This window comes from Delphinus delphis, chromosome 3 (assembly GCF_949987515.2).
Source record: "Delphinus delphis chromosome 3, mDelDel1.2, whole genome shotgun sequence".
NCBI lineage: Eukaryota > Metazoa > Chordata > Mammalia > Artiodactyla > Delphinidae > Delphinus > Delphinus delphis.
The window spans coordinates 143,675,759-143,702,689 of NC_082685.1; the positions used below are offsets into that span (position 1 = coordinate 143,675,759).

The window sequence follows — 26,931 nt, forward strand, 5'->3', positions numbered from 1 at the left end:
TCTGCTTTTTTTCCTTTCTGAAATAAATGAATCATTGCATTGCCTGGAGCAGAATGCCCCTGCCTCCTGTCTCTTGCCACTGAAGCAGGGAGGTGTGGTCGAAACACTGTTTCAGAATCCTGTGGACCATGTCGAGGGGCTGCTTTCATTTTGTCTTCTTTGTGCTGTGAGCGAGAGTGGGACTCAGTTATCTCTGTTCATCATGATGGTTCTGGCCATCGATTTCTTGCAATTCACTGGTTTTGGTAGAAGCTGGACATGGTGACATAGGCTTCTTCTTGACTTGATCTCAAGGAAGTGAGGATGGACTGCCCCTGGGCAGCAGGGTTCAATGTCAGGGTTCCGGGTTGGAATGGAAACAGAGGGGGCAGGGTGCTGTTTGTAGTTCCAGGGCCAAGCAGCAGGTCTCGGTACAGGAGAGGCCCATTCTTGCCACCTTCCTTGCAATCTGGGGACCTGGAGAAGGGGAGTCCAGGGGCATCACACACACTGATGTTCCCAGCCAGACACCTGAATGACGACTCTCCTCTGAAAGTTTTTGGGCTGATGCCTACATGCTCGGAGGGCCAGTTGGGGCCCTGCATACCCCCTCCGAGCCTCTGCTTCTCAGTCTCCTCTAGCTGTGGAGGAAGAGGATCTTGCAGAAAGCCTTCTGCTTCGTCTCTAGCTTGAATGCCATCCACCTTATGAATCTGGCAGTCCAGGAAACTTTCAGGATTGAAACTCACATTCAAATTCTGCACCAAAAAAAAAAAAAAAAAGAGAGAGAGATAGGCATTAAGACTGCACCAGAGAGACACATCAGCAAATGTTCTGTTCAGGAAAAGAGCTCAAGAACTTTCCAACAGGGGTTTACCAGGGTATGTCACAGAATTACCCACATGTTCTAGTTGACTCTCTGCCTCTGGAGGTGCTGTGATACTTCAGGGTCTGAAGTATCCCTGGGGAAGTCTGGGAAATTCTGAGACTTGTATTTCATTTTAGTTTCCCACCTCCAGGAACCTGCAGCTGGCATCTTATGAGGGGCCCTAGTTATGTGATACACGAAAGACCGACACTTGAGGTTCAGCCATTCTTCATCCTGCAACATCATTCTCGGCTGCCAGGATGCCTCTGACATAGTGATGGAAGCACCAGACGCACTCACTTTTTTTGGTTTCTTGCACAGTTGTTCCAGAGTCTTCTTATGATCAGGGAGACTGGGCCATATGATAGGCTTGATTCTGAAATAAAAGGACATTGAAGATGTAATGAATGGTGGAGGCAGCAGGCACAGTAGACCTTCCCACTGACTCTGAGCCAGGAGTCAGAAGAGCAGATTTCTAGCCTTGGCTCTGCCACAACTAGGTGGATGACCTTGGACAAGTGACTTGCTTTCTCTGGGCCTCAGAGTCCCACCAGTCCATAGAGGGGTTGGACCAGAGACCATTGTCACTGATCTACTCTGTGAACCAGACAACAATGATACACCCCTGGCCAAGGGCCCTGGAGAAAAGGAACAATAAGTCTTGGCAATGATGTAGCTATGAAACTAAAATCTGATCTGTTCATCTACTCCCCAAAATAGGCTTTGTCATCTTTCTTTTCTCTTCATTGGCAGCAACTCCTCTGCTCTGATTTTGGTGGAAGTGAGACATACTTTCAAAGTTACACAGGGAAATTGCTTTAGGGTGGTACTTTAGAAACTGGAGTATCTTGGGGGGCAGCGGGTATGTGACCCTGTGTTGAGGGCATCTTCCTAAAACATTAATAACTCTACTGAAGTGTGTCTAAATGATGAAACAAGCATGGCCCTATCATGGGGTAGAATGCAAAAGTCTCATGAATTTGTGTGCTGAAAGCTAAGACTTCAGAAACATTCTGCATTTCCCATGGGTCCCTCCAGCTGCCCAGGCACTCTGGGGGAATGGCTCTTACCCACTGAGGACACTTGGGAGGAAAGGTTTGCGGGGAGGAGTTGCCCTATGTTCAGTTTATATATTTTTACCTCTTGTGACATTAACTATGGAAATTCATCAGTGCCTGAGGATGAAGAGGGATATAGGGCCCTGCAATTCCTGAAATGCCTTATTCCCCTTTGCAGTTTTCTCATCAATAAACAGGACTAGAGCTCTGACTGTCTGGAATCCCACATAAACACTCTCTTGATTAGTTAAAGAAATTCACCTTTTTTCCCACAACACACAGGCCAGAACGACCATCAGAGCCACAGAGAAGAAACTCAGAATGATGATAATTAGTAAAACAGGATCCATCTCCCCTGGAAGGCAAGGATAGATCTTGGTTAGCAATCATGAAGCGTGCCGTGGGGGAGACTTTCAGGATGCTTTGAGTTTATTTAGTAACTTGGGCCCATTTATTATTTCGTGAAAGTTGCTTTTCAGTAAACAGGATGATGTACTAGCTTTTATGGGGGAATTTGGGCTTCAGTAAGTGACAGTGTTGCTGAAACAGCCTCTGCTCACCGGTGCTGAATAGAAACGTGGAGACAGAGTTTTGGGTGAAATAGAAAAGAGTAGCTTTTATTGCTTTGCCAAGCAAATGGGGCCACAGCGGGCTAATGCCCTCAAGACTACGTGACCCACCCTGGAGGGGGTAGTGAGGAGTCTTATAGTGTTCAAGGGGCAAGGCGTAGTCAGCTTGTGGACATTCTTCTGATTGGTTGGTGGGGAGGAAATGGGGAGTCAGCATCATCAACCTTCTGGTTCAAAACAGTCTAGGGTCTACGTTCTTGTGGTCAGCAGTTTTCATCTGGTAGGGGTGTGCTTCCTGTTAAAAACAACTTAGGAATGTGTGTCAGGCCTTTATCTGTATCTCTCAGGGAACCATGAGTTCGGTGGCAGATGTGGCGGATTTATAATCTATACATTGTTACCAGTTCCCCCGCCCAATAGCTATTCTTTGTTTCTACACCTTCACATTTCTCAATCATTAACTCTTGAGTCAGCCTTTCACTTCAAAAGACAGGACACAGGAGCTTGTACACGGTTTCAGCACCGACTTAGGTGACCAGGTCCAGACCAGGTCCTGATCTGTCACTTGGAATTTAAAAGTGACCTAACATTAAAGACAGCAGTACCCCCTGCCTAACTTCCACCAGCAAGAGAGAGAAGCTGAGCAGGGGAATGATGAGAGATGCTCTACCCTGCAGCCTCAGCAATTCCTAGGGTAAGGACGGGAGGCCGGTGCAGCAGAGCTGTTCCGTGCATCCCCCAAAGGGAAGGTATATGTGGGGTGCTCTGGGTCCCCAGTGGTCTGCCTGAGCTATGCCCTTTGGTTCTTCTGGCTGTTCTCAGTTCCTAGACTCCCAGGATATCTTCATTATTCTAGAAAAGGAGACATGCGAAAGCCACACCAGCCTACCCATCTGCCACCCCCTATGGTATTCCCTAGAGGGACTTGGCGGCACCGGCCATTGGGATCCCAGTCTGAATTGGTAAACTAGAGGTAGTGGGTGGGAATTTTGTTCAGAACTAGTGGCTCCCAGGAGTGCCCAGGACAGTAAAGTCCAGACAGCCTACATCAGCTGATCAGTGACTAAGAGTCCTACTCCCACCCCTTCTTCGTTCTTCACAAAAGGGGCAAAGATGGCAGGTCATTTTTCAAAGAAAGTGTAAGAATGCCCTCTGGGGAGTCCTAACTTGTGGGTTTGTTTCATCTCTCTAGCTCTCACTGTCTCTCACAGACTTTGACATGCAAAGCACTACGGTGGGGGTGGGGGTGGGGGTGGGGGTGGGGGGGTGGGGGTGGGGGAACAGACTCCAGTCACTTCTCACCTGGGCCATTGGTCTCTGGAGTTCTGAAGTGGAAACTTGGACTCCATTCACTCCAGAAGCCTTCAAAATAGTTGGTGTTAGGGATGGACCGAACTTTAATCTCATACATTGCATTGGGTTGTAGCTTTCTCTGTAGGAGCATCAACTTTGTGCTGGATAAATTCATGTGCTGAAGAGCAAAAAAAGGTCACTACATTTTTAAGGTGGAAAAAGAGGCGGTGCTCACATCTCCCAAATCATTTCAAGTTGAGTGTCTTTAGTCATGTGGGCATTCTCTGGAGGTTCTCTCATATTTGTTAGAAAAAGGAGCTCTGACGTGGAGGGGTTGGAAGCAGAATTGGGGCAGAGTGTGTGAGCTCACAAACAATGCTGCAAGTAGTCAAGGAGGGCAGTGATAAAATGGGTCTTTTTCTTTATTCAGGTGAGTTGGGCTCTCCCAGTCAGGGAGGGTATAAATCACTCCCAGGCTCCCGCCTTCCTTTCCACAGTCTAATCTCTTCTTTTTCTTTCCCTCCCATTTCACATCCCATGGAGAGATGAAAGGGAATGGTAAGGTTAGTGAGCAAGAATCATTTTCCTCTGGAAAGATATAATTCTACATCGTGAATAGCAATACAGAGACACAGTCTCTCCAATAACGTGTGTCATCCTTAGGAGGAAAAAGTACTCTATCAATTTGATGGGTAAAAAGTAATACCTCTGGTTATGTACGTTTAGATTTATTTGATTATTAGTTTTTTATACTTATTGAAATTACATATTTTCTATTTTGTGAGACATTTCCAACTTTCTTGCTAATTTTTCTATTGTCATATTTGTCCTTTTCTTAATGATTCATAAGACCTTTTTATATTTTAAGAATATTAACCATCTGTCAGTTGTATGTGTGGTAATTTAAGCCTAATTTCTTTTTTTTTTTTGCGGTACGTGGGCCTCTCACTGTTGTGGCCTCTCCCGTTGCGGAGCACAGGCTCCGGACGCGCAGGCTCAGCGGCCATGGCTCATGGGCCCAGCCACTCCGCGGCATGTGGGATCTTCCCGGACCGGGGCACGAACCCGTGTCCCCTGCGTTGGCAGGCGGACTCTCAATCACTGCGCCACCAGGGAAGTCCTATTAAGATATTTTTATATACATCTTCATAAATTTTATAACGTATAAATGTAGTTGACCTACATACCATCCAATCATTTTCGTTTTTTTCCTGACGGTAGGCTACCTCATGCATTAATTCTTTCACATACTTCTTTTGTAAGTGCGATGTATTAAATGTCACCTCAAAGTCATTTGCTCCCTTGCGATAGACGACTCTTATGTCAAAAGGAGCCTCAGGTTTAACTGAAAAGGAAAAAGAAATGAAGTCATTCTATGGGGTAGTCAAGGAAATAATCATAATTTTTAAAGTGCATCTACTCTGAAAATCACATTCCTTTTCTGGGTCAGTAAAAACCATTTCTTCTTCTTCCCGGTTCAAAGCCTGACTACATTTCCCAGCCTCCCTTGCAGTTGGGTGTGTTCTTGTGAAGGATGTGGGTGGAAGTGATGTGCACCGCCTTCCATCCTGGCCCAGAAACCCCACATGTGTGACCCCAATGCTCGGTCTCCTTCTGCCATTTGGAGCCATACGTTGAAGAGAGTGGAGCCCCAGGATGGAGGAGCCCTGAATGTTGCTTGAAGGAGCACCACCCACAGGTTAGAAACACCCATTTTGGCTCTTACATGAGCAAGAAATAAACTTATGGTGGTGGAGATATATGTTTTAGGGCGTATTGGTTACAGTATTTAGTGCTAATTTTACGCAGAAAACATATTCTCTTCTCCTTTTGAGTACTAGAGGACTTGTTACTAACTAGCCCCGAAGCAGGAGAATTTGAACTTTGAGTCTTCATTATTCTGCTAAAACCGGGGGCCTTACACCTCATCTCAGTTACATGGAAACTGGGGATCTGCATCCTGGCCCTGGCTTATAACTTCTGGTGTAACTGCAGGTTGCCTGCTTCTTCAGTCTTGTTTGCTTTAGCTCTAAACTCCTCTCTGGCTTCTTTCTCCTGTCTACCTGCCTAGGATCAGAGGCACCATATATGAAATACTGTGGGAGGGAGAGAGGTATTATTTCAGGCAGAACAAACCCGGAGAAAGGTACTGAAATCCTATGAGCACATGTGTGTCAGGACACCTCCCACCCTTGACTTGGGGTTTCCCTGTCTTGGCGTCTTTGCTGTTCTTTCACTAAAGCCTGGGAACTTAGTTGTCTAGGGATGGGGCAGCCACTTGTTTGCATGGCTGATCTCAGACAGAGATTGGGAGATGCATAGGTTAAAATCTAACCTAAACCTATTGTTAATGAGGGAGTGTTCATCACAACTTCACACAGTAGACTGAGCTGGATTCCAGGCTATATGATCTGGGCTTTAAGACTGACTTGCTGACCCAGTAAAACGAGCTCACGTGGTGAAGTTTGGCCCCCTTGTCATAATCACTTGCTCGTAGTGGTGGCTGCCTAAATGTCTCCTGCCTTGATTCCCCCAGAGGTACTGAAAAAGAGGAAGTGCTTCTTTCTTTACCCTTGGATGTCTTCTGCAAGGGGAAGTTTACCTTTTTTTACCCTTAGATGCACTATAAACAGGGAAGATACCCCAAAGGGAAGCAGGAGGAAAGGTAGTGGGTGTAGAGAAACAGAGAAGACTGTCAGTCCTTTGACACCAGCCAAGCCAGTTTCTACCTGCCATTCAAGGAAATGATTAAGAGTCACATTCTCAACAAAACCTTTGACACTGAATCCCTTGCTGCATCCCCATCTCCCAAGGCCTCTCAATAATGGAAGAATTCAGGGAAGAACAGACTAATGTTGATTACATACTTACTAAGTGCCAAGCTCTTAACTTATGACATCTTGCATCAACACTCACTCATTGCCAATATACTGATGAGGAAACTGAGTCTGAGGGGTTAATTAGCTAAGTTCAGCCCCCATAGGATGAGTTAATAAGATGTAAATCCAATTCTGTCTGATCCTGAGTCTCACTCTCCTTCATTTATTTATTTTTTTAAAAATTTATTTATTTATACAGTAGGTCCTTGTTGGTTATCTATTTTAAATATAGCAGTGTGTACATGTCAATTCCAAACTCCCAATCTATCCCTCTCCCCTCCCCTTCCCCCCGGTAACCATAAGTTCATCCTCTAAGTTTATCCTGTGAGTCTGTTTCTGGTTTGTAAATAAGTTCATTTGTATGGAGAACAGTATGGAGGTTCCTTAAAAAACTAAAAACAGAGCTACCATATGATCCAGCAATCCCACTCCTGGGCATATATCTGGAGAAAAACATGCTTCAAAAGGGTACACGCACCCCAATGTTCATTGTAGCACTGTTTACAATAGCCAAAACGTGGAAGTAACCTAACTGTCAGTTGACAGAGGAGTGGATAAAGAAGATGTGCTATATATATATATACAATGGACTATTACTCAGCTATTAAAAAGAGTAAAATAATGCCATTTGCAGCAACATAGATGGACTTGCAGATGATCATACTAAGTGAAGTAAGCCAGACAGAGAAAGACAAATATCATATGATATCACTTATATGCAGAATCTAAAAAGTGATACAAATGAATTCTCTCTCCTTCACTGAGCTTTTATTTCTGTGCTCAGCTCTCTCTTACTGGCTTGTGCAGGCTCTCCCCACACAGTTCTGCTTCTAAACCCAATGGTACATTTGAGCAACTTAGAAAAAGGTGCTCATTCCTCAAGCAACATCTTAAAAAGTTAATTTATTCTTGGCACAACTTGAACTATTATATGAATTTACCCTGACAAGAAAAGGGGGGAGACAGAAGCTGCCCCTCCAGGCTTACTGGGGACCCACACCTAAAGAAGGAGTTGTGAGTGAGGGGACCGGTGGCTGCAGGGGACCTTTGGCTCTGGGGTTTAATCAGCAGCATCTAATGTCAATTTAGTTAAATGACTGTTCTATTAATGAACTGTAGCATCAGGAACCAGAAGATGATGCTACTGGGAGACATGTCTCCACCACCGCTCATGCTGCTTGCCCAGGCGTGCTTTCCAGAGCCCCGAGGTGCTCACAGCACCCCTTTGTAGACCTATGCTACCAGCAGAATGCACACCCTGTCTCTCCTCTGGTCCCTCAGAGGAGGCGGCCGGTCAGGTTTTCCATCTGCTGGGTGGTACAGAATGTGGACTTCGAAGAGCACTGGGCATATGAGATCTGGAGAGTCTGATGGGGCAGACTGCCACCAAGAGCCTGTGGGCGTGCCCTGAGTGTTCACATGCTCACGCACTAAGATGCATGTGGGCCTTCTGTGCTGGGGTGGGTTTTTGTAAGAAGGGGCTCTCCCCTGGGGCTTCAGGACTCTGTCACAAGACTGAGTCTCTGCCCTCTCTGCCTGCTCTCCGAGAGTAAATACATATTTGCAAAGTAAATGATGAACTTGTAGATGTAGTGCCCTGTGTACAAACTGAACATCCATCCATAGCAGCCTAGTCTCCAAATGACCAAAACTCAGCTTGCTTGTGTCCCAATATCAGAGAGAGCCTGTCGTGCCACCATCCCTACGCACTCACACTGGTCGTGACTAATGTCTCTTTTCTACTCTCCCTCTGCTTTTTCTACAAGATGACTGTTCAAACATGGAACTTCTGCTTTTGCCCTTTACTATATTAGTGGTACAAAACTGAGACTAGATTCCAAGTTTCTCTTTGTCACCTCTAATGAGTATTGCTCTCTTACCTTTAATTTTCTTTTAGGAGGGTGAAGGGAGGGGGTTGAGAAGAGGGAGAGACAGAGCCATAGTATTTAAAACCAGAAAGAGAATGCACCTCTTCAATCACTTTGAACAGTATTCTCCCTACATACATGGTTTCACTTGTAAAACTCCATAGGTAGAATGAATACAAGAAGTTAGGATTCCATTGCACTGATGTACCATAACTGGCTTAGACATTCCCCTCTACCAGGGTATCTCTGAGGTTTTGAAAAAGAACCTTTCTTACCTCAGTGTGATAAATCTGTAAGTAATGGGAAAACTTTTTGTGTCTATATTCCCAATCTCTCTGATCATTTTATTTGCTTGGTAACCGAATGGTGAATTGGTAATTAATACTGACTTATAACCTGATAATCGAATGGATTTACTGAAATCCATGATTCATATTACTATGTGTATTATATAGAACCAAGGGAAACATACAGATAAATTTAGCAATTCAAATTGTACTTTTTTGGGAATATAATAATTATCACTTTTTCTGGCCAAGTGTAATATGTATATTCTACATACATATTACACTTAATATGTATATTCTAGGCCAAATCAGATATGACTATGCATCACTCCTCAATAGTGAGTCTCCTAGGAAGGTGTGATGGTAATTTCATGTGTCAACTTGGCTAGGCTATGGTCCCCAGTTGTTTGGCTAAACATTAATCTAAAGGTATTTTTTTTTTAAGACATGACTAACATTTAAATCAGGAGACTTTGAGTAAAATAATTACTCTCTAAAATGTGGTAGGCCTCATTCAATCAGATGAAGGCCTTCAAAGCAAACACTGAGATTCCCTGAAGAAGAAGCAATTTTGTCTTAAGAATGCAACATAGAAATGCTGCTTGAGTTTCCAGACTGCCTGGTCTGCCCTCTGGACTCAAAACCACTATATCCACTCTTACCTGAATTTCTAGCCTTCTGGCTTGCCCTACAGATTTCAGACTTGCCAGCCCCTAAAATTATGACAGTCAATTCCTTAAAATGAATCTCTTTTTCTCTATCTATCTATCTCTCATCTATGTATCTATGTATATCCATCTATCCTATTGGCTCTGTTTCCTCTGGATAACTCTAATACAGAAGGCATATTTACTTTTAAAAATAACTTGATAATTTTGCTAAATACACTCACAGGTAGGTATGTGGGGAGAAGATTACAAGGAATTCAGGAAAAGGTAAGGTGAGGAAGGAAAAGACGTGTGTGGGTGAAGTACAGGAGGCCCAGCTCCAGTTAGGCACTTCACACAGATGAACTCTTCCTGCAATCTGTAAGTGTCAATCACCCTTTTTCATAGCTCAGTTTGAAGACCCTCAGAGTTCTCTCACAGTAAGAATAAATAGCATAAGCTTCAAACTTTCATTCCTCTTAAGAAATTATATGCATTAGAGAATTTGATATTTTCTATTGTAAATAGTTTTCATTATTTGTCTACTTTAACATACAGAAAGTTCAGACACAGATATCTGTCTTCTGATATCTGAAAAATGGCGACATTCCCCCATATACAACTTCTTACCTATTTTGACTATGTTCACTTTTTTGCAAGTCATGCTTTTTCTTCCAAGCTTCACACATATTTTACTGTCTCCAATCAGTAAGAATTTCTTTGTCTTGATGAGATACATCCCTTGCAGTTTATTAAAACTCAGGCAATCTACCTCCAAAAGGGCCCCACTGTAGAAACAAAAAAGGAATTTGTCTTAATTCAAGTAGGAGTTTCTGTATAGAAGGAATAGCATCACATCCACTTTTCATTTGTGTGGCTTTAAATTTGTCCATAGGGTAGATGCATATTTGAGAGAGAGAGAATTAAAATAAAATAGCTTTTTGCTGCCATTATAATCAGCATTGATTTACTCAGGCATTAGATGCAATTGAACCTGAAATAGTTAAAGCATGTTCATGAAAATAATGGAAAATTCTTATCTTGTAATAACTGATTGTTAGGAGATAAATACTTTCTTTAGGTGGGAAGGTAATTTCTTTTTTTGATATCCTGCAGGAATAAATTGAAAAAATAAAGCCTGTAAAGAAATATTGACCAAAAGAGTGTTAAAGGAAATAATAAAATAGTCTAAAGGATTATATACATAAAACCATATACACTTAATGGGTAATTTGGGAATTTTCATAGGCAATTTTGGCTGAGTTCCACTTTTAACTCATTAACAGACTTTAAAATCAACGCTTCTCCCCATGTTCCTTAGATTAAATGTTCTAGGAATTGAATTCTGTCACTTCTCTGACCTCCTATTCCCAATTAAAATCAGGCTTTCAGGAAACTGAAGAAAAGAGAATGTTGCCTACTATGCGACCACATCAAAACTCCAAATTGTACTCTTTTAAAAAAATTCCTATTTCAAAAAGAAAGTATGTTTTAGTTCCAGTAGTGGCAGAGTAGCTTATATCACACTAACCATCAACATGACTACCAAAAACTTTGAGCAAGATATTTTTGAAAATACTATTTAAAAGCATTGGAGAAGAACCAAAAGCAGGCAAACACTAGGGGAATTTAATTCTTTAGAAAAGGGTGGATTAGATCCTTGTTTCTAGGTTGTATTTTTTTTTCGGTATGCGGGCTTCTCACTGTTGTGGCCTCTCCCGTTGCGGAGTACAGGATCCGGACGCGCAGGCTCAGCGGCCATGGCTCACGGGCCCAGCCGCTCCGCGGCATGTGGGATCTTCCCGGACCGGGGCACGAACCCGTGTCCCCTGCATCGGCAGGCGGACTCTCAACCACTGCACCACCAGAGAAGCCCTTGTTTTGTTTTATCTGAAGGCACTTCTCAGGTCACATTATGATGGGCATTTAGAATCTAACAGAAGGCCACAGTTTTACTGTCTTGAGAAGTTAGAGGACAGAGTTTCGGTTGGCCTGAGTGGCTGGGTATTTTTAAGGGAGAAAAGCCTAGAAATGAAGAAACTTTAGACATAGAAGACACAAAGTCTGCATATAAACTCTGCTTAAATTATTATATGTCCCCTTAATTGTGCAGATGTGGAGGAAAATCCAAGGAAACCATGGCAATAGCTAGATGGCTCTAGAAGGAACTAAGAAGATATTTTTGGTGCTGCCTCAAAAGAAGAATTTGGAGATTAATCCGGCCAAGTTAACTGAGTAACAGAGTTAAAATTAACACTTGCCAGAGGAAGTTATCAGAATCCAATCAATCAATCAATCAACAAAGCACCCTATTATCGATAGTGTCCTTCCTACGTTCAAAAGCTGCTACAAAAGAGCAGAAATAGAAAAATGTGACAAACAGTGAAGATAAAAAGCAGTCAATGGAAACTGAAGCCAAGAGGACCTGGATATTGGAACTAGCAGAAAAGAACTTTTCAACAGCTTTTGTAAATATGTTAAACAAAATACGGTCATAATTATTGAAGGAATGAAGAATCTTAGTGGAGAAGTGGAAACTACAAAAGAGAACAAAATGAAAATACTATAACTGACAAGTACAAATTTAAAGTTTTAAAAAGTATACTGAGTGTATGGGATGGATGTAATAGCAGATAGAAGGCAGAAGAAAAGGTTGGTGAAGCTGAAGATAGATCAATAGAAATTATTTAATCTAAAACAACAGAAAAAGTCTTATTGACCTGTGGGACAATATCAAGGGGATAAATAAATATGCAATTAGAGTTCCAGAACAAAAAGAAAGAATTTGGCTAAAAAAATATTTAAAGAAATAATGTTCTCAAATTTCCCAAATGTAGCAAAAAATATCAACTTTTAGGTTTAAAAAACTCAGCCAATCCAAGCAGGATAAATACAAAGGAAACCACACCTAGGTACATCATAGTCAAATGGCTGAAAAGCAAAGGCAAATAAGAAATCTTGAAAGCATCCAGAGAAAAGTATCACTTCTCATCAGAAATTATGTGAATGAGAAGACACTGGAATAATATATTTAAAACTCTGGAAGGGGAAAAACATGTCCACTTTGAATCCTTACACTACAAAATATTCTTCAATAATGAAGGCAAAATAAGGATATTTCCAGCTATATAAAAATTGAGATAATTTGTTTTAGGAAGTACTTTAGACCAAAGGGAGATAATAATAGGTGGAATTTCAGATCTACAGGAAGCAATTAGGTTTACCAGAATAAATAAAGAAGCCAATACATATTTTCTTCTCTTAAATTCTTTAAAGATAAAGATTGTTTAAAGCAAATACTGTAGCGTTATTGTGGCATTTACAGTATATGTAGGGACTTCCCTGGTGGCGCAGTGGTTAAGCATCTGCCTGCCAATGCAGGGGACAAAGATTGGGCTCTAGTCTGGGAAGATCCCACATGCTGTGGAGCAACTAAGCTCGTGAGCCACAACTACTGAGCCTGTGCTCTAGAGCCCACGAGCCACAACTACTGAACCCATGTGGCACAACTACTGCAGCCCACGCGCCTAGAGCCCATGCTCCGCAACAAGAGAGGCCACTGCAACGAGAAGCCTGCACACCACAATGAAGAGTAGCCCCCGCTCTCCACAACTAGAGAAAGTCCATGCACAGCAACGAAGACCCCATGCAGCCAAAAAAACCCCCCCAAAACCCAATATATGTAGATATAAAATATATGACAGTAGTACAAAGGGTAGAATGTGATAAGTACAACTATATTGTTGCAAGTTTCTTATATTTTACATGAACTAGTACATTAACTCTAAGCAAACTCTAAGAAATGGTTGAATATTGCAACAGTTAGAGTAATCTAAAAAGAAATAGTGCCCAAAAGTGAAAATAAGGAAGAAATTGAATGTTTCAATAGTTCCCTTTCTTTCAAAGAAGTTCAATTTATTATTAATAAGCTTTCCTACAAAGAAAACTTTATGCCCAGATAAAGCTAGTGAATTCTATCATATATATACAAAATAGTGCCACTCCTACACAAATTCTTTCAGAAAATAGAGGAGAAATGAACGCCTCCCAACTTATTTTATGAAGTTAGCTCAAATCTGGTACAGAAAGCTGGCAAAAATATTACAGAAAAGAAATTTACAAATTAATGTTCCTCAAGAAAATGTTAATACATTGATATTAACACATAATGATAAAGTGGGATGCATGCAGGAAATCAAGGTAGGTTCAACAATCAAAGATCAATCAATACAATTCACCACATGAACAGAATAAAAGGCATAAATAATCTGATCAACTCAAGTGATTAGAAAAAGCATATGACAAAATTCAACATCCATTTATGATAAAACTCTCAGCAGACACATCCTCAACCTGATAAAAGGCATTTACAAAAGGTCTATAGTTAATAACATACCTAATGGTGAACTAGTGAACAGTTTTCTCCTAAGGTAAAGACAAGGCAGGAATATCTATTTTTCACAGCTTTTATTCAACAGTGCACTGGAGGTTCTAGCCGGTGCATAAGGCAAGAGAAACAAATAAAAATCACCAGTTTGAAAAGAAAGAAAATAAGACTTTCTTTACTTGCAGACATGTTTGTTCACATGGAAAACTATAAAGGCTCTCCAACACAATCACAGGAACGAATATAGTGAATTCACTAAGGTCGGTATACAAAAGTCAATTATATTTCTATAGACTAGTGTCCAAAAATTGGAAAATAAATTTAAAAAGTAATAGCTCCACTTATGATAGCAATAAAAACATAAAATGCTTAGAAATAAAATTAATAAAAGATGTTTAAGGCCTTTGCAATGGAAATTACAAAACATTCCTGAGAGGTATTAAAGGAGATCTAAATAAATAGAGAGCTGCATTCATGGATTAGCAAACTCAGTGCTGAAAAATGGAAATTTCCCCCAAATTGGTGTATGTAATTTTAATCAAAATCTCAGCAGGATTTAAAATAAGTCGACAAGCTGATTCCAAAATTTATGTGGAGGGCTTCCCTGGTGGCGCAGTGGTTGAGCGGCCGCCTACTGATGCAGGGGACATGGGTTCGTGCCCCGGTCCGGGAAGATCCCACATGCCGTGGAGCGGCTGGGCCCGTGAGCTATGGCCGCTGTGTCTACGCGTCTGGAGCCTGTGCTCCGCAACGGGAGAGGCCACAACAGTGAGAGGCCCGCGTACCGCAAAAAAAAAAAAAAAAAAAAAAAAAAATTTATGTGGAAACCCAAAGAACTCAGAATAGTCAAAACAACTTTGAAAAAAGTAGAACAAATAAGGAGGACACAGAGCACTTGATTTCAAACTTACTATAAAGTTATGATAATCAAGACAGTTTGGCATTGGCACAATGACAGAAATATTAATCAATGGAAAACATAGAGTGTTCAGAAATAGACTCATACACATAAGGTTACTTGATTTTAAAACATGCACTCAATCAATTCAATGGAAATAAATCTTTTCAGCAAGTTGTCCTGAAACAACTGAGCAAATGTGTGGAAAATATGAACCTCAATCTCACAAAAATTAATTGAGTATGGAGTGTAGCTCTAAATTTAAAGATTAAAACTGTAAACTGTTTAGAAGAAAACATAAGAAAATATCCTCCTAGATTTGAGTGTAGACAGACAGTCATCACACAAAAAACACTAAACATAAAAGAGAAAAATGAAATACATTGGACTTCATCAAAACGAAAACCTCCTGCTTATTAAAATGTCATTAATAAAATGAAATGGCAAGCTACAGACTAGCAGAAAATAGTTGTAGTACATATATCTAACATCAGAATTGTATCCAGAACATATAAAGAATTCACATCCATCAATAATAAAAGGACAAATAATTCAATGAAAAAAGACAAAAGACTTTAACAGATACTTAGCAAAAGAAGACATACAAATGGCCAGCTGTACCTGAAAAGCTGGCCAACGTTATTTGTTATTTGAGAAATGTAAATAAAATCATGACATACACTTTCAAAGCCAAATATTGGAAATGATGTGTAGCTCTCATACATTGCTGGTAGTAGAATGGTATAACTACTTCAGAAAACTTGTTGGGTAGTTTCTTATAAAGTTAAATACACACCTACCCTGTGATACAGTAATTCACTCTGGGGTTTTTACCTCAGAGAAATGAAAATATGTACCAACAAACTGATTTGTATAAGAATGTTAATAGTAACTAAAAAGAATAGCCTCAAACTTGAAAAAACTCAAACATCCATCAAGAAAGGATTAAAAATTTATGATATATTTGAACAGTGGAATTAATATGCAGCAACTGAAAAGATGAGCTATGAGATAAACATCAACATAGATAAATCTCTAAAACATTTTGTTGTGTGAAAGAAGTCAGACAGAAAAGAGTGAGTAGTGTGTTATTTCATTTATGAGAATTATCAGAAACCGGCAAAACCAAAGGGTGATAGATTTCAGAACTGTGATTGCTCACAGGAGATGAGGAAAGACTGGAAGGGGACCTGAGGCATCCTTCTAGGGTGAAAGAAAAGTTCTGTATCTCAACTGAGGTGATGGCAACATGTCAAATATGTTTCTCAAAACTCATTTAATGGACTTCCCTGGTGGCGCAGTTGTTGAGAATCCACCTGCCAATGCAGGGAACATGGGTTTGATCCCTGGTCTGGGAAGATCCCACATGCTGCGGAGCAACGAAGACCGTGTGCCACAACTACTGAGCCTGCACTCTAGAGCCCGCGAGCCACAACTACTGAAGCCCTCGTGCCTAAAGCCTGTGCTTCGCAACGAGAAGCCACCGCAATGAGAAGCCCGTGCACCGCAACGAAGAGTAGCTCCCGCTCGCCGCAACTAGAGAAAGCCCGTGCATAGCAATGAAGACCCAACGCAGTCAAAAAAAAAAAAAAAAAGAAAGAAAATTTATTAAAAAAAAAGTTGACTAAACAGTTGAAGTATTTACAAAAAAAAAAAAAAAAACTCACTTAATATCTGTACATTTTACCATAGGTAAACTTTACCCCCGAATGAATGGTAATCCAAAAAGAAAGTGAAGTTAAATTAATAAACCACATAAACAATAAGGAAGTAAAGCAGAATATGTATTCTTACTGTAAAAATAAACAGTGCAGAGTAAAAGTAAAATTACTCATTTCTTTCCTTCAACCCTCTATTTAATTCACATCTCCTGTGATAACCATGATTACCAGTTTGTTTTTCCTACATGGTCTTTAAATCCAGCCAGAGAGCCAAAAAAAGAGGCATAGTTGGGTCAAATTGCAAGTGAGGATTGTGGAAGAAAAAAGTTTGCTTTCCATGAAGAGAATTCTTCTCATTAATCAGATTTTAAAAAAAATTATAGGGAGTATAGTCTAAAAAGGTCACTTACTTCCAACAACCAAGAATGTGTGTTGGTTTTCTATGGTGAGTTGGATGTGTGTGCACTCTTCTGTGCATGTGCGCATGTGAGCCCTTTCCAGGATCATTCCTGAAGTCTGAGCAGAAGGAACATGTCTGTATGGCTTGAGGCGAGGTGGGCATGGAGTTAAAATCTGAGGAGAATGCCTCAGCTTTACGTGAAGAACCTCTCACCTTTGGGCTGCTGTGGTCTTTGTGGTTAAGCTCTTGTAGTCATGAAAATGTAAGACTGCTGAATAAATTTTAAGTTTAATAATTGGCTAAAAATATTTATTGTTTGTGGGAAATTCCTTAAAATTTTCCCCCCCAATATAGTTCTTTGTTAACTGTTATTTAGGGTATGCAGTTCTGGCTTTGAGTGTGTGTGTGTGTGTTGGAGTTTCTAGAGTATGCCCCTTGTTGGGCTACATGGGTTTTCCCATTTGGAGAAGAGTAAAAATAAAAAGCAAAATTTTAAGGTAAGCTGGATGGATACCAAGGAACAAACTTGAGAAGAGTGTCAGATGGAAAGTTCTGAAGATGGCAACACTGTCATGGTTTGATGAGTAAGGATGGAAGAGGAGAACTGGGTCAGGATCCCATTTCTGAACTTTAGGTAAATGTGCTATGGAGGAATTAGAAGGAAATGGCTTTTGGTTCAATCATTGAGTTTAGGATATATTTGTAAGTAAAGCATGTGTGGAATATTCCATTGCAGATCCTTAACATGTAGCAAGGTCCTGGTACTCTTGGACATTTAAGAAGAATCTAAAATGGTATTCTTAGTTCATTCCTGCTCTTCAGGGAGTGCAAGTAATGAGCAAGAAAAATAAAGGATCACCATATTGCTGTCTTGTGAGCCTAGGCATCCTTTTATGGGGTCTGAGCTCTAGGAGCTGCCCTATGTGGAGGGGAAGCTGCGCCGGAAGACTAAGAGACAACTGTGGTCTAGAACAGACAGTCTTGCTTTGTGCCACTAACCCTGGCTTTAGGAGATTGGAGGAAACTCTGTGTCCCCCCATGAGTGGCTCAACTCAATTCAATCCAATTCATTTCAATTCACTTAATTAAATTAAAACAGCTTACTTGGTTGCTAACTGTGTATTGCTAGGACTGGGAATGTTCTGGGATTTCACTGGCCAACACAATAGCCATCACCCCACATGTGGATGTTGAACACTTGAAATATGGCTTATCCAAATTGAGATGTGCTCTAGATATGAAATACCAGACTCTGAAGATGTAGAATGCAAAAGAGTGTAAAATAGCTCATGAATATTTTTTTCACACAGATTATAGGTTGAAATGATAATATTTTGGCAATATTACATTCAATAAAATATTAAAATTAATCTTCACCTATTTCTTTTTTTTAAATGAGGCTACTAGGAAAGTTTAAATTACGTATATCGCTCACACATTTGTGGATTACATTGTATTTCTGTTAGATAGAGCTGTTCTAGGGTATTTTGGTGAAGAGATCACTACACATACCCAAGTAGTACTATAGGCTAGCAAATTTGGCCCTGTAGGAGCTTCCTAAGGGACATCAAACCTAAGCCACTCACACAAATTCCTTTGTTCTGAAAACAGGGCGAGATTGCTTGGGACCACTGCACCTGATTCTTCACCCCAATGCCACCTTCCTAAGCCTCCTGCAATCGCCGGGAGTTTAGAGTGATAAATACATTTCTCTTGTTGGTGCAAACAGATATTTACATGGAAATACTAAAAACAGCCATAGATTTTATTCCTCATTTGGCCCTAAAAGACAGAATCTTCTCAAAAGTATTAAACACCTTTGAAAGTTGGTATGGATTACTCTAGAAAGGACTAAATTAAAAACACTTGACGGATATTGCTAGTTAAGTCAGGAGCATGAAGTAGATTTGGCAGGATGCAGCCTGTGATGTTGGTGGTAATTGATGAAAACAAAAAAATGACATATTTGAAGTGGTATCTGTAGGCGGTACCTGGGAGTGACTGTGGTGCCCCAAGAATGTGGAACTAAAGGAAATATAATTACCTTCTGAGCTGAATATGAAAGTTATGCAGACACCTAAAAAGCAGGGTTCCACATTTACATGCCTGTGGTGTCCACGTGGGTAATAGAAATGAGAAAAGGGAGCCCAACTTCAGGACTGAGATTTAATTCCCCATCTATAGAAGCAATCAGAATTTTGTTCAGCTAATTTTTGCTGTCTAGGCCCAGCATTACTAAATCTGATTTTTAAAGAGATACCTAGATTTTTAAATGATGGCCACTAAATTTAGAAAAATTAACACTTTGAGATACGAATCAAATTAACTCTGGTCTTAAAATCAACAAACAAATTTCCTTTGTTTTGCTGTATTTGCGGAACCTTTGGATCACATTTTTAATGAAAATCTGACGACACTGAGAGAATTAAGTACCATTTACAGGCCATAAACCAGACACTAAACCTTCTACCCCAGTGCAAGGTGATTGCTAGGATCAGAGCTTAAATGACTCCCCGGGTCACAGAGCTAGTGCCGCTACCTGGATTCCAACCTCCCTGCCTGTTTCCAGAGCCTCTGCTTTGTCACTCCAGGTACCTGAGAGCTGGTTAGGGTTCTGGTGAATGAAGAATTTCTAGATCCCCCAGTGAGAGTGGATTTATACTGATGTACAACCTACTGGCCCTCTCTTTCTCTCCTCCCCCCAAACACCTGAGCTGGGGGTGAACATTTGGGTCACTATGATAGTTGCATCTGTCCATGTAAAGTTGTCAACTGGAGTGCTGGCAATCCAACTCTGTGATTTTGGCTAATCCAAGTCCATCCCTGAGAGATGGAACTGCACACTGCACACTGAACACTGAACACTAAGTAATGGGTTTCTGAGCCTGGGAGACTGGCGGCCAGATCAGGCAATGCTTGTTAGAAAACGTCCCTGGTGAGCCCTCTGGGAAACAGCGCCTGCTTTCTATCAACAATCCCGCCTGTGTAATGACTTCAGCAGAACTCACAGTTTTCAATCATTTACAATTTCTTTCTTTATAAATTTATGTTCACAGAAAAACAAGCTCGAATAAAGCTAGTTTCATTGTGGAAAAGAAGCCCAACCAAAGCAGCAAGTACAACACTCTATTTAAGTGGCTTTAACTTGAGCTACGTCACTACTCTGAACCCAGGAGCTGCGCGAATCTCTCCCTCAAGGTGTGGATACCTTTGCGAAAATGGCTTTTCTCCAGAAGCACCTTAACCTACTAAGGGCTTCATACTTATACTTTCACACTGAAAACGTGTCTTAAAGCAATCGCTTTCCAACAGAAATATCTGAACCCAACTGAAAAACCCAAACGGAGGCTATGGACAGGTTAAAATATGACAGGAGAAATCAAGAGACTTGTTAAAGGAAGCGGTAAAGTTTGTTCAAGTGGCCAAGGAAGTGGTCAAATACCATTGTGAATGAAAGTGGACAGAAGGTCAGCCTCAGCCTCCCCAAGAAAAACCACTGCAGTTCACCACCCGGCTGGCTGGAGAGCCCAAAGCAGACCTCTGTGTTGGAGAGGGTTTTGCCCACAAAAATGAGTGCATCTTTTTTTTTTTTTTTTTTTTTTTGCGGTACGCGGGCCTCTCACTGTCATGGCCTCTCCCGTTGCGGACACAGGCTCCAGACGCGCAGGCTCAGCGGCCATGGCTCACGGGCACAGCCGCTCTGCGGCATGTGGGATCTTCCCAGACTGGGGCACGAACCCATGTCCCCTGCATCGGCAGGCAGACCCTCAACCACTGCGCCACCAGGGAAGCCCTGAGTGCATCTTTTGAATGAGTTGTTCGGCTGCCTTAGTGGAGTCTAGTTGCTGCACAGATTCTGAACATTGTAGGTTCCTCTTCTCTTGATATATTTTATTCCTGGAAAGCATGTTATAGAAGTGAACTGACAGAGGCAGACTGAGAACACACTATGGAATTCACGTCCAAGGTCATATTTATCCAATGACCATAGCAGAAGACACTTCATGAACAGATGTAGGGAATTAATGTAAGACGTGGGATTCAGGGCTTGTCTAGACTATATATTGTGGAGGATTGGCTGAGTGTCTACAGAATTTACGAAGCCCTCTTTTAGTACTGGTGGATCTTGACTTACTTTCCTTACTAGGCAACTAACTAAAATTAGGTCATCTGATATGAATTTGGAAATAGCCACAAGTCAGAATTTCACGGTCGAGTATTTTTTTCAAGTCATTAGAGATAGTAACCCTTGGCAACAAGAGATGATTTGTGAAAGAGGGAGAAGATAAAGTTCTGAGTTCTTTACCAAACCTTCAAACCAGACACAGACTTTCTTTTTACCTTTTCTCAGAGGCTCCATGAAACCAAGAGCCACTTTATTTCTGTGGATTTTTGGAAAACTCGTATTGAGAGTACCATCTGAAGTCAAACTGTGTCAAGGGGATGGCAGCTGAGTCTAGATTCATAGAGTTTTGACTTAATGCCTCTTTTTCATTCCTTATTACACACCAGATATGTCTTCTAATTAAATTATTAAAGTATTAAATTATTTAAGCATCACATCTCCCTATGAGGTGGTATATCTTATTTAACAGGTGAAGAAACTAAGGCATAGAAAAGTTATACAACTTACTCTAGATTAAAAAGCTAGTAAGTGCTCGTGTTGGGATTAGAAACCAGGCACCTGCCCTCAAGTGCAGCTTCAAGACACTACATTGTCTCATGTTGGGCAAAGAGCTTTTGGGGGATGAGTGTCCCAGAAGAACCAGAATTTAAATTCTGCCATGAAGTCAGGAGGGAAGTGGGATCTCCTACATCCATACTATCATTTGGCTGTAACAGCGGGACCTGAAAGATGAGCTCTTGGGAGTTGCTTTGCTTGAGTTTCTTGGTGAAGGACAAGGAGTTCCAGGAAGTTTTTGGAATTTATTCAATTATAATATTTGATAATTAACTCCCACACTCTCACCTTTGCAGCTGGTGCTGTACAGTATACAAAAGAGAGACAGATGATTTCTAAGCACCCACTGAAGGCACCATTCCTTACCATATTTCAAATTCCATATTGGTGCTGTTGACGTCCGGGTCGTCAAATGCACAGGTCAGCAAGTGCTGGGATCCATCCACTTCCAGCTGACTGTAGCACGAGAATGAGTAGTCATCCATTTCTGCATCGTCAAAGTCTCCTGGGAAAGAACAAACCTACAGCTGTTAATGAAGCCAATAAGTGCGTCCTTTTGAAATCTGGAGGGACTGATAAAATGGCAGCCTTCTGTGGTGGACATAAAGGAGTGATGGTTGTTTATCTAAAGAAGGAAAGCCCGAAGACATAGACAAGAAATAGGATTTCAAACAAACAAAATCACAAAACCAAAACAAAACCTAATGTGCACAGATTTTTTTCTAATAGAAAAGAAGTCATCACAATTAGTAAATAGCCTCCTAAGATTTCTAAATATCTCTGCCATTGGGTTAGTGCATTGGAGGTCTAGAATGAGACACTAAACACACGCTTTCTCTTATATAGATGGGAATTTCTTTTGTTTGTATACATTTCAAATGAGATACTTTATTATTTATGTGCTACCTAATCTAGTCTTGGGCTTTATTACTAATCTTCATTTATTCCCTCCCAAGAATTTTTTTTGAATGAAAGGTGATAGCTAACTTGCATTCAGAAGTTCCCTTTTTTAAAATGGTAGCTTTCCCTTGCCTAAATAGGCATCCTAACTAAAAGTACCATTGATTATCTCCATTGTGTGAATATTTATATAAGGCAACTTGTCTTAAGCTACTAACTGAGGCAACCATGATTAGGAAAAATTACATGACATGAATCTTATAGATACTATTTCTGAGCTTATACAATCTTCTTTTAGAGATATTGCATTTTCTAGGTATTAGCAAAATTCTGGAAGTATGTGGGGAACCAGAATTTTTTTGCCGCCACTTTTGGAAAGTATTGTCTGTCAGAGAGAGTATTCGATTTCTTAAGCTGGGTTGAGGCACTTAAGATTATATAGATATTTTGTGTGTATATTTTACAATATTTAATAGAGAAAACTATGCCAGAAAATAGACTCCAAGTGGGATCTGAGAAAATCCAGAGTAACCAAAGCCATTCTCAGGCTGAGTGTGAGCTATGATTGCTTCAAAATCCAATGATACTAGAAATTACTTTGGCCCATTGATACTAGAAAATAGATGCTCTAGGGCTTTAAATAGGATAGACAATATACTAAAAATCAAACCCCAGTTTAGTGTCCTGTAGGCCATGGGATTACAAGCAGCATCCACTTTAATCAATAACCCATTAGTTCGATGGGAAAGTTACTAAAGCTGGTTGTGAGTGGATCAACCAGTTGAGAGAAGGGTCAGTTCAGTCAAAGTGACAAGTCTCAAAAAGCCACATCTAGATAAGAGCTGTGTGCACTGCTCTTTCTGACTATACCTAGAACCCATCCGGCTCACAATTCTGCCACCAGCAAAGACTCCTTGTGTAATTTCAGAAGAGTATGGCCCTCTTATTAATGACAATTTTAAATAGTGAGGGGCAGCCCACCGTTTAGGGCTCCCATTTCAAAACATATTCGTTCCTAATCTCATAGAGTGAGATCTAGTCCCCTAATTGCTGGCACATTTCTTGATGGAATGGTTCTGTGTGGCTTTAGTCTGCCCTTATATGGCAGTACTCATGCTCTCTTAATGTTTTCTCTTCTTTAGAACTTCCACCAATCTTGTACAACAGAACCTACATTACTATTTGGATTCAGACATTTGTGGATCATCTTTGACTCAAAAATTCTGCAACATGCAACGTAAGCCAGAGAGAGCAGAGTCTAGCAGATGCCGGGTATTAACAGAACAAAGCACTCCCACTATCTTTAACCATCCAATCTGGCAAAGTGAGCTTGCTGTATATTCTTATACATTTTATAAAGCGGTGGCCATTTACAATAGCCAGGACATGGAAGCAACCTAGATGTCCATTGACAGATGAATGGATAAAGAAGCAGTGGTATACATATACAGTGGAATATTACTCCACCGTAAAAAAGAAGGAAATAATGCCATTTGCAGCGGCATGGATGGACCTAGAGGTTAAGTAAGTCAGACAGAGAAAGACAAATATCATACGATATTGCTTACATGTGGAATCTAAAAAATGATACAAATGAACGTATTTACAAAACAGAAATAAATTCACAGACATAGAAAACAAACTTATGGTTACCAAAGGGGATAGTGGGAGGCGGGGGGAGATAAATTAGGAGTTTGGGATTAACATATACACACTACTATATATAAAGTAGGTAAATAACAAGGACCTACTGTATAGCACAGGGCACTATACTCAATATCTGATAGTAATCTACAGTGGAAAAGAACCTGAAAAAGAATATATATATATATATATATATATATATATATATATATATGTGTGTATGTATGTATAACTGAATCACTTTGCTGTACACTTGAAACTAACACAACATTGTAAGTTAACTATACTTCAATAAATGAGAAAAAAAGCAGTGGTCGTACAATTAAAATGGCCATGTTTTGAGAAACAGCTCATTGGCTCTTTAGCAGGTGTTACTGAGCCAAGTTGCTTTGTATACAAGAAAAATTCTCCTCAATAACCTGCAAAATCGCACGGCATTCTACAAAGAGAATGTTATACCTGCTCTAAGCTTAGCTAAGCATCATATACACAGTGGTTAAGACCTCTGGCACCAGAGCTGAACAGATGTGGGTTAAAATCCTAGCTATTCTACTGTGTAGCTGTGGTCTTCCATCAGGTTACTCGACCTTTCTAAGCTTCAGAGTTCTGATATTTAAATTCATGTTATCATGAGGAATCACTGAATAAATGTATACAAAGACTTCTTAGAACACAGTAAGCACTCAGTCAGGGTTAGCTACTTTATCACATTTTTTTGAGAAATAAGTAATGAAAGGGTAAAATAAGAATTCTAATTCTGAGAATGTACATGAAACATTTGGGCCTCCTTTGAAAAAGAGTTCTCTGTCAAAGATGTTATTATGACTATGGCTTTGAAATTACATAGAGCTTTTAACAGCGAGTTAACCTATTAATTTTTAAAAGCTCATTATAAAAATTAGGTTTTTCGAACTATGTATTATAGACAAGGCAGTGTGGTTTAAAAGCTTCCTACTGAAAGGGCTTAGTTGAGTAAAAGTCTAAATGGTTTGGATTTTTAAAAAGTATCCCTTTCTTCTCTTGATCACTCTTGTGGTTATCAGAGAACTAACTTATCTTTTAACAAACCACAGTTGATTATTCTGAATTCCTGACACTCCAAACCGGGAAGCATTTTGATGTAGTCATGTGGATGGGTGGTTACAAATCTCCTAAAAAAACCCTGAAATTTAAAGAGTTGAAGTGAAAACTCAGCTTTCAATTAAAATTGTTAATTTCTTTTCAAAATAATATGACCAGCAGGGAGAAATAGAAGGGATATACTATACTCCAAAGAGTAAGATTTATGCGTTACGTGCCAAGCATCTATCTACAGACACAAGACAACATTTACCATGAAATAATCATCATCTCCCACAAAGTCATTTTTTTACGGTCACACTGTGAAAAATGTCAACCCTCTGAAAAGTCCCTTAAAGAAAGTATTCTAGGGATTTCCATCCTTAGAAATTACATAACTTAAGATATCCAAGCTGATTCATTAGACTGATGTGTTTGATATCTTCGTTAAGCAAACACTTTGTAAGTCTTAAAGTGAAAGCATTTAATTTTCAGGAGCAATCTGGTGGTCCAAGTTTCCAGGTGGCTCCTCTGGACTACTTCACCTTTGTGTACGGTTCAGTTGTAATTACAATAGATTTACAAAGTAGGCAGCATCTGCCTCGAGATACTAAGTATTTTAAGGATCCCAAAGATAATTATTATATGATGGTAAAATTGCTGACATGGAGATAGTTAAATATATTTCAATGAGAACTCGCTCAGATCTTAACCCTATTCAGTTATTCACTAAGAATACCACACGATTCTGCCAAAACTAAAGTATTTTGAAGAAATTTTCAAATGTTTGTTAAATGTGTACTATGTTCTAGATGCTAGAGTAGGTGCTGAGGATATAGCAAAGGTAAGTGCAGACAAAGCTGTTGTTCTTGGATATTATTTTATCTTGAAAGTGAAGCTTTCAGAACCTTCTAAAAAGCTAAACAAAACAAAATGAGCTTCATTTCTTGACAAGGAAAAATTACCTTGAAGATTCTCCAACAAGCATAACCAGTGTGTCTCTGTGGGTGTTCTTTTTGTAAGAGCAGAGGCATTGACCGACATGTAAGATCCACACTGAGAGAGTCAAGTGCATCCCTTGACAATTCTAAGCCTTTACAAACCACTCACAGTGTTGTCCCCAGCCCCCTGTCCTGGTGCTTAGAATGCACAAAACGCCTGACTACATGGCAAGCCCTCAAACTCCCTCTAACCCAGTGCCCCACTTTGGTCTGTTAGGGATCTGAGCAACCTGAAACAGATGCTAGAGATCATCTGAAATCCTAAAGAAAAGTTAGAAATGACTCACCATTCTCTGCATAGCCACTTTCTCCAGAAACGGCTTGAAGTAAATAGAAAACCATACCCAAAGCAATACCTAGAGGTGTCATTCTGAGAGAGAAAGAGAGGAGAGAGCAGGCGCGTGAGCCTACGTGTAGGGAGGAATGAATGAGAGAGAGAGAGAGAGAGCAACTTAAATCTCCAGCTTTAGGACTTTATACTTGTTTAACCACAGGGGGGAAGTATTGGGGGAAGTATAAACAGCAGAAAAGAAGGCAAGTGCCAGAAACAGGAAGTGTGTGTAAAAGGAGTGTTGCTATAAGCAGAAGTGGAGGGAAGGAAGGGATGGAGCCTTTGAGATGCTTGTACCTCTTTGGTGTCCCTGGCAGCCCCCAAACATACTAGGCTTGTTTCAGACTAAGGTGGTAGATTCAAATCCAGGTTCAAACTAGCCTAGTCCTGCTTTAAAAGTATCATGAGACAAAAATCTAAACTGACAAACTTATCAGTGGCATGTCTGGGGTGAGTTTTGCTTTAAAGAAAGATTCTGCACTTAATGAAGTCATTTATTGCAGGTATATTTTAAATTGTCT

General features: G+C 40.3%; 1 protein-coding gene across 3 annotated transcripts; it reads right to left on the reverse strand.

Annotated features, from left to right (window-relative positions):
* On the reverse strand, window positions 1-26,498 carry IL7R (interleukin 7 receptor). 3 transcript variants are annotated; one of them, XM_060007073.1, is made up of 8 exons: window positions 26,367-26,498; window positions 21,842-21,980; window positions 10,079-10,236; window positions 4,955-5,112; window positions 3,777-3,945; window positions 2,167-2,260; window positions 1,148-1,223; window positions 1-737 (listed from the first exon to the last, which is right to left on the reverse strand). In XM_060007073.1, exons 1-8 carry the CDS (start codon window positions 26,446-26,448, stop codon window positions 234-236), a joined length of 1,380 nt encoding a protein of 459 aa, XP_059863056.1. In that variant the 5' UTR covers window positions 26,449-26,498; the 3' UTR covers window positions 1-233. The 3 variants fall into 3 exon arrangements, with proteins under 3 accessions (XP_059863056.1, XP_059863058.1, XP_059863057.1); XM_060007075.1 differs by lacking the exons at window positions 1-737; window positions 2,167-2,260 and having other exon boundaries at window positions 1,144-1,216; window positions 3,770-3,945; XM_060007074.1 differs by lacking the exons at window positions 1-737; window positions 1,148-1,223; window positions 2,167-2,260 and adding an exon at window positions 2,506-2,751.
* Window positions 26,499-26,931: the final 433 nt, after the last annotated feature.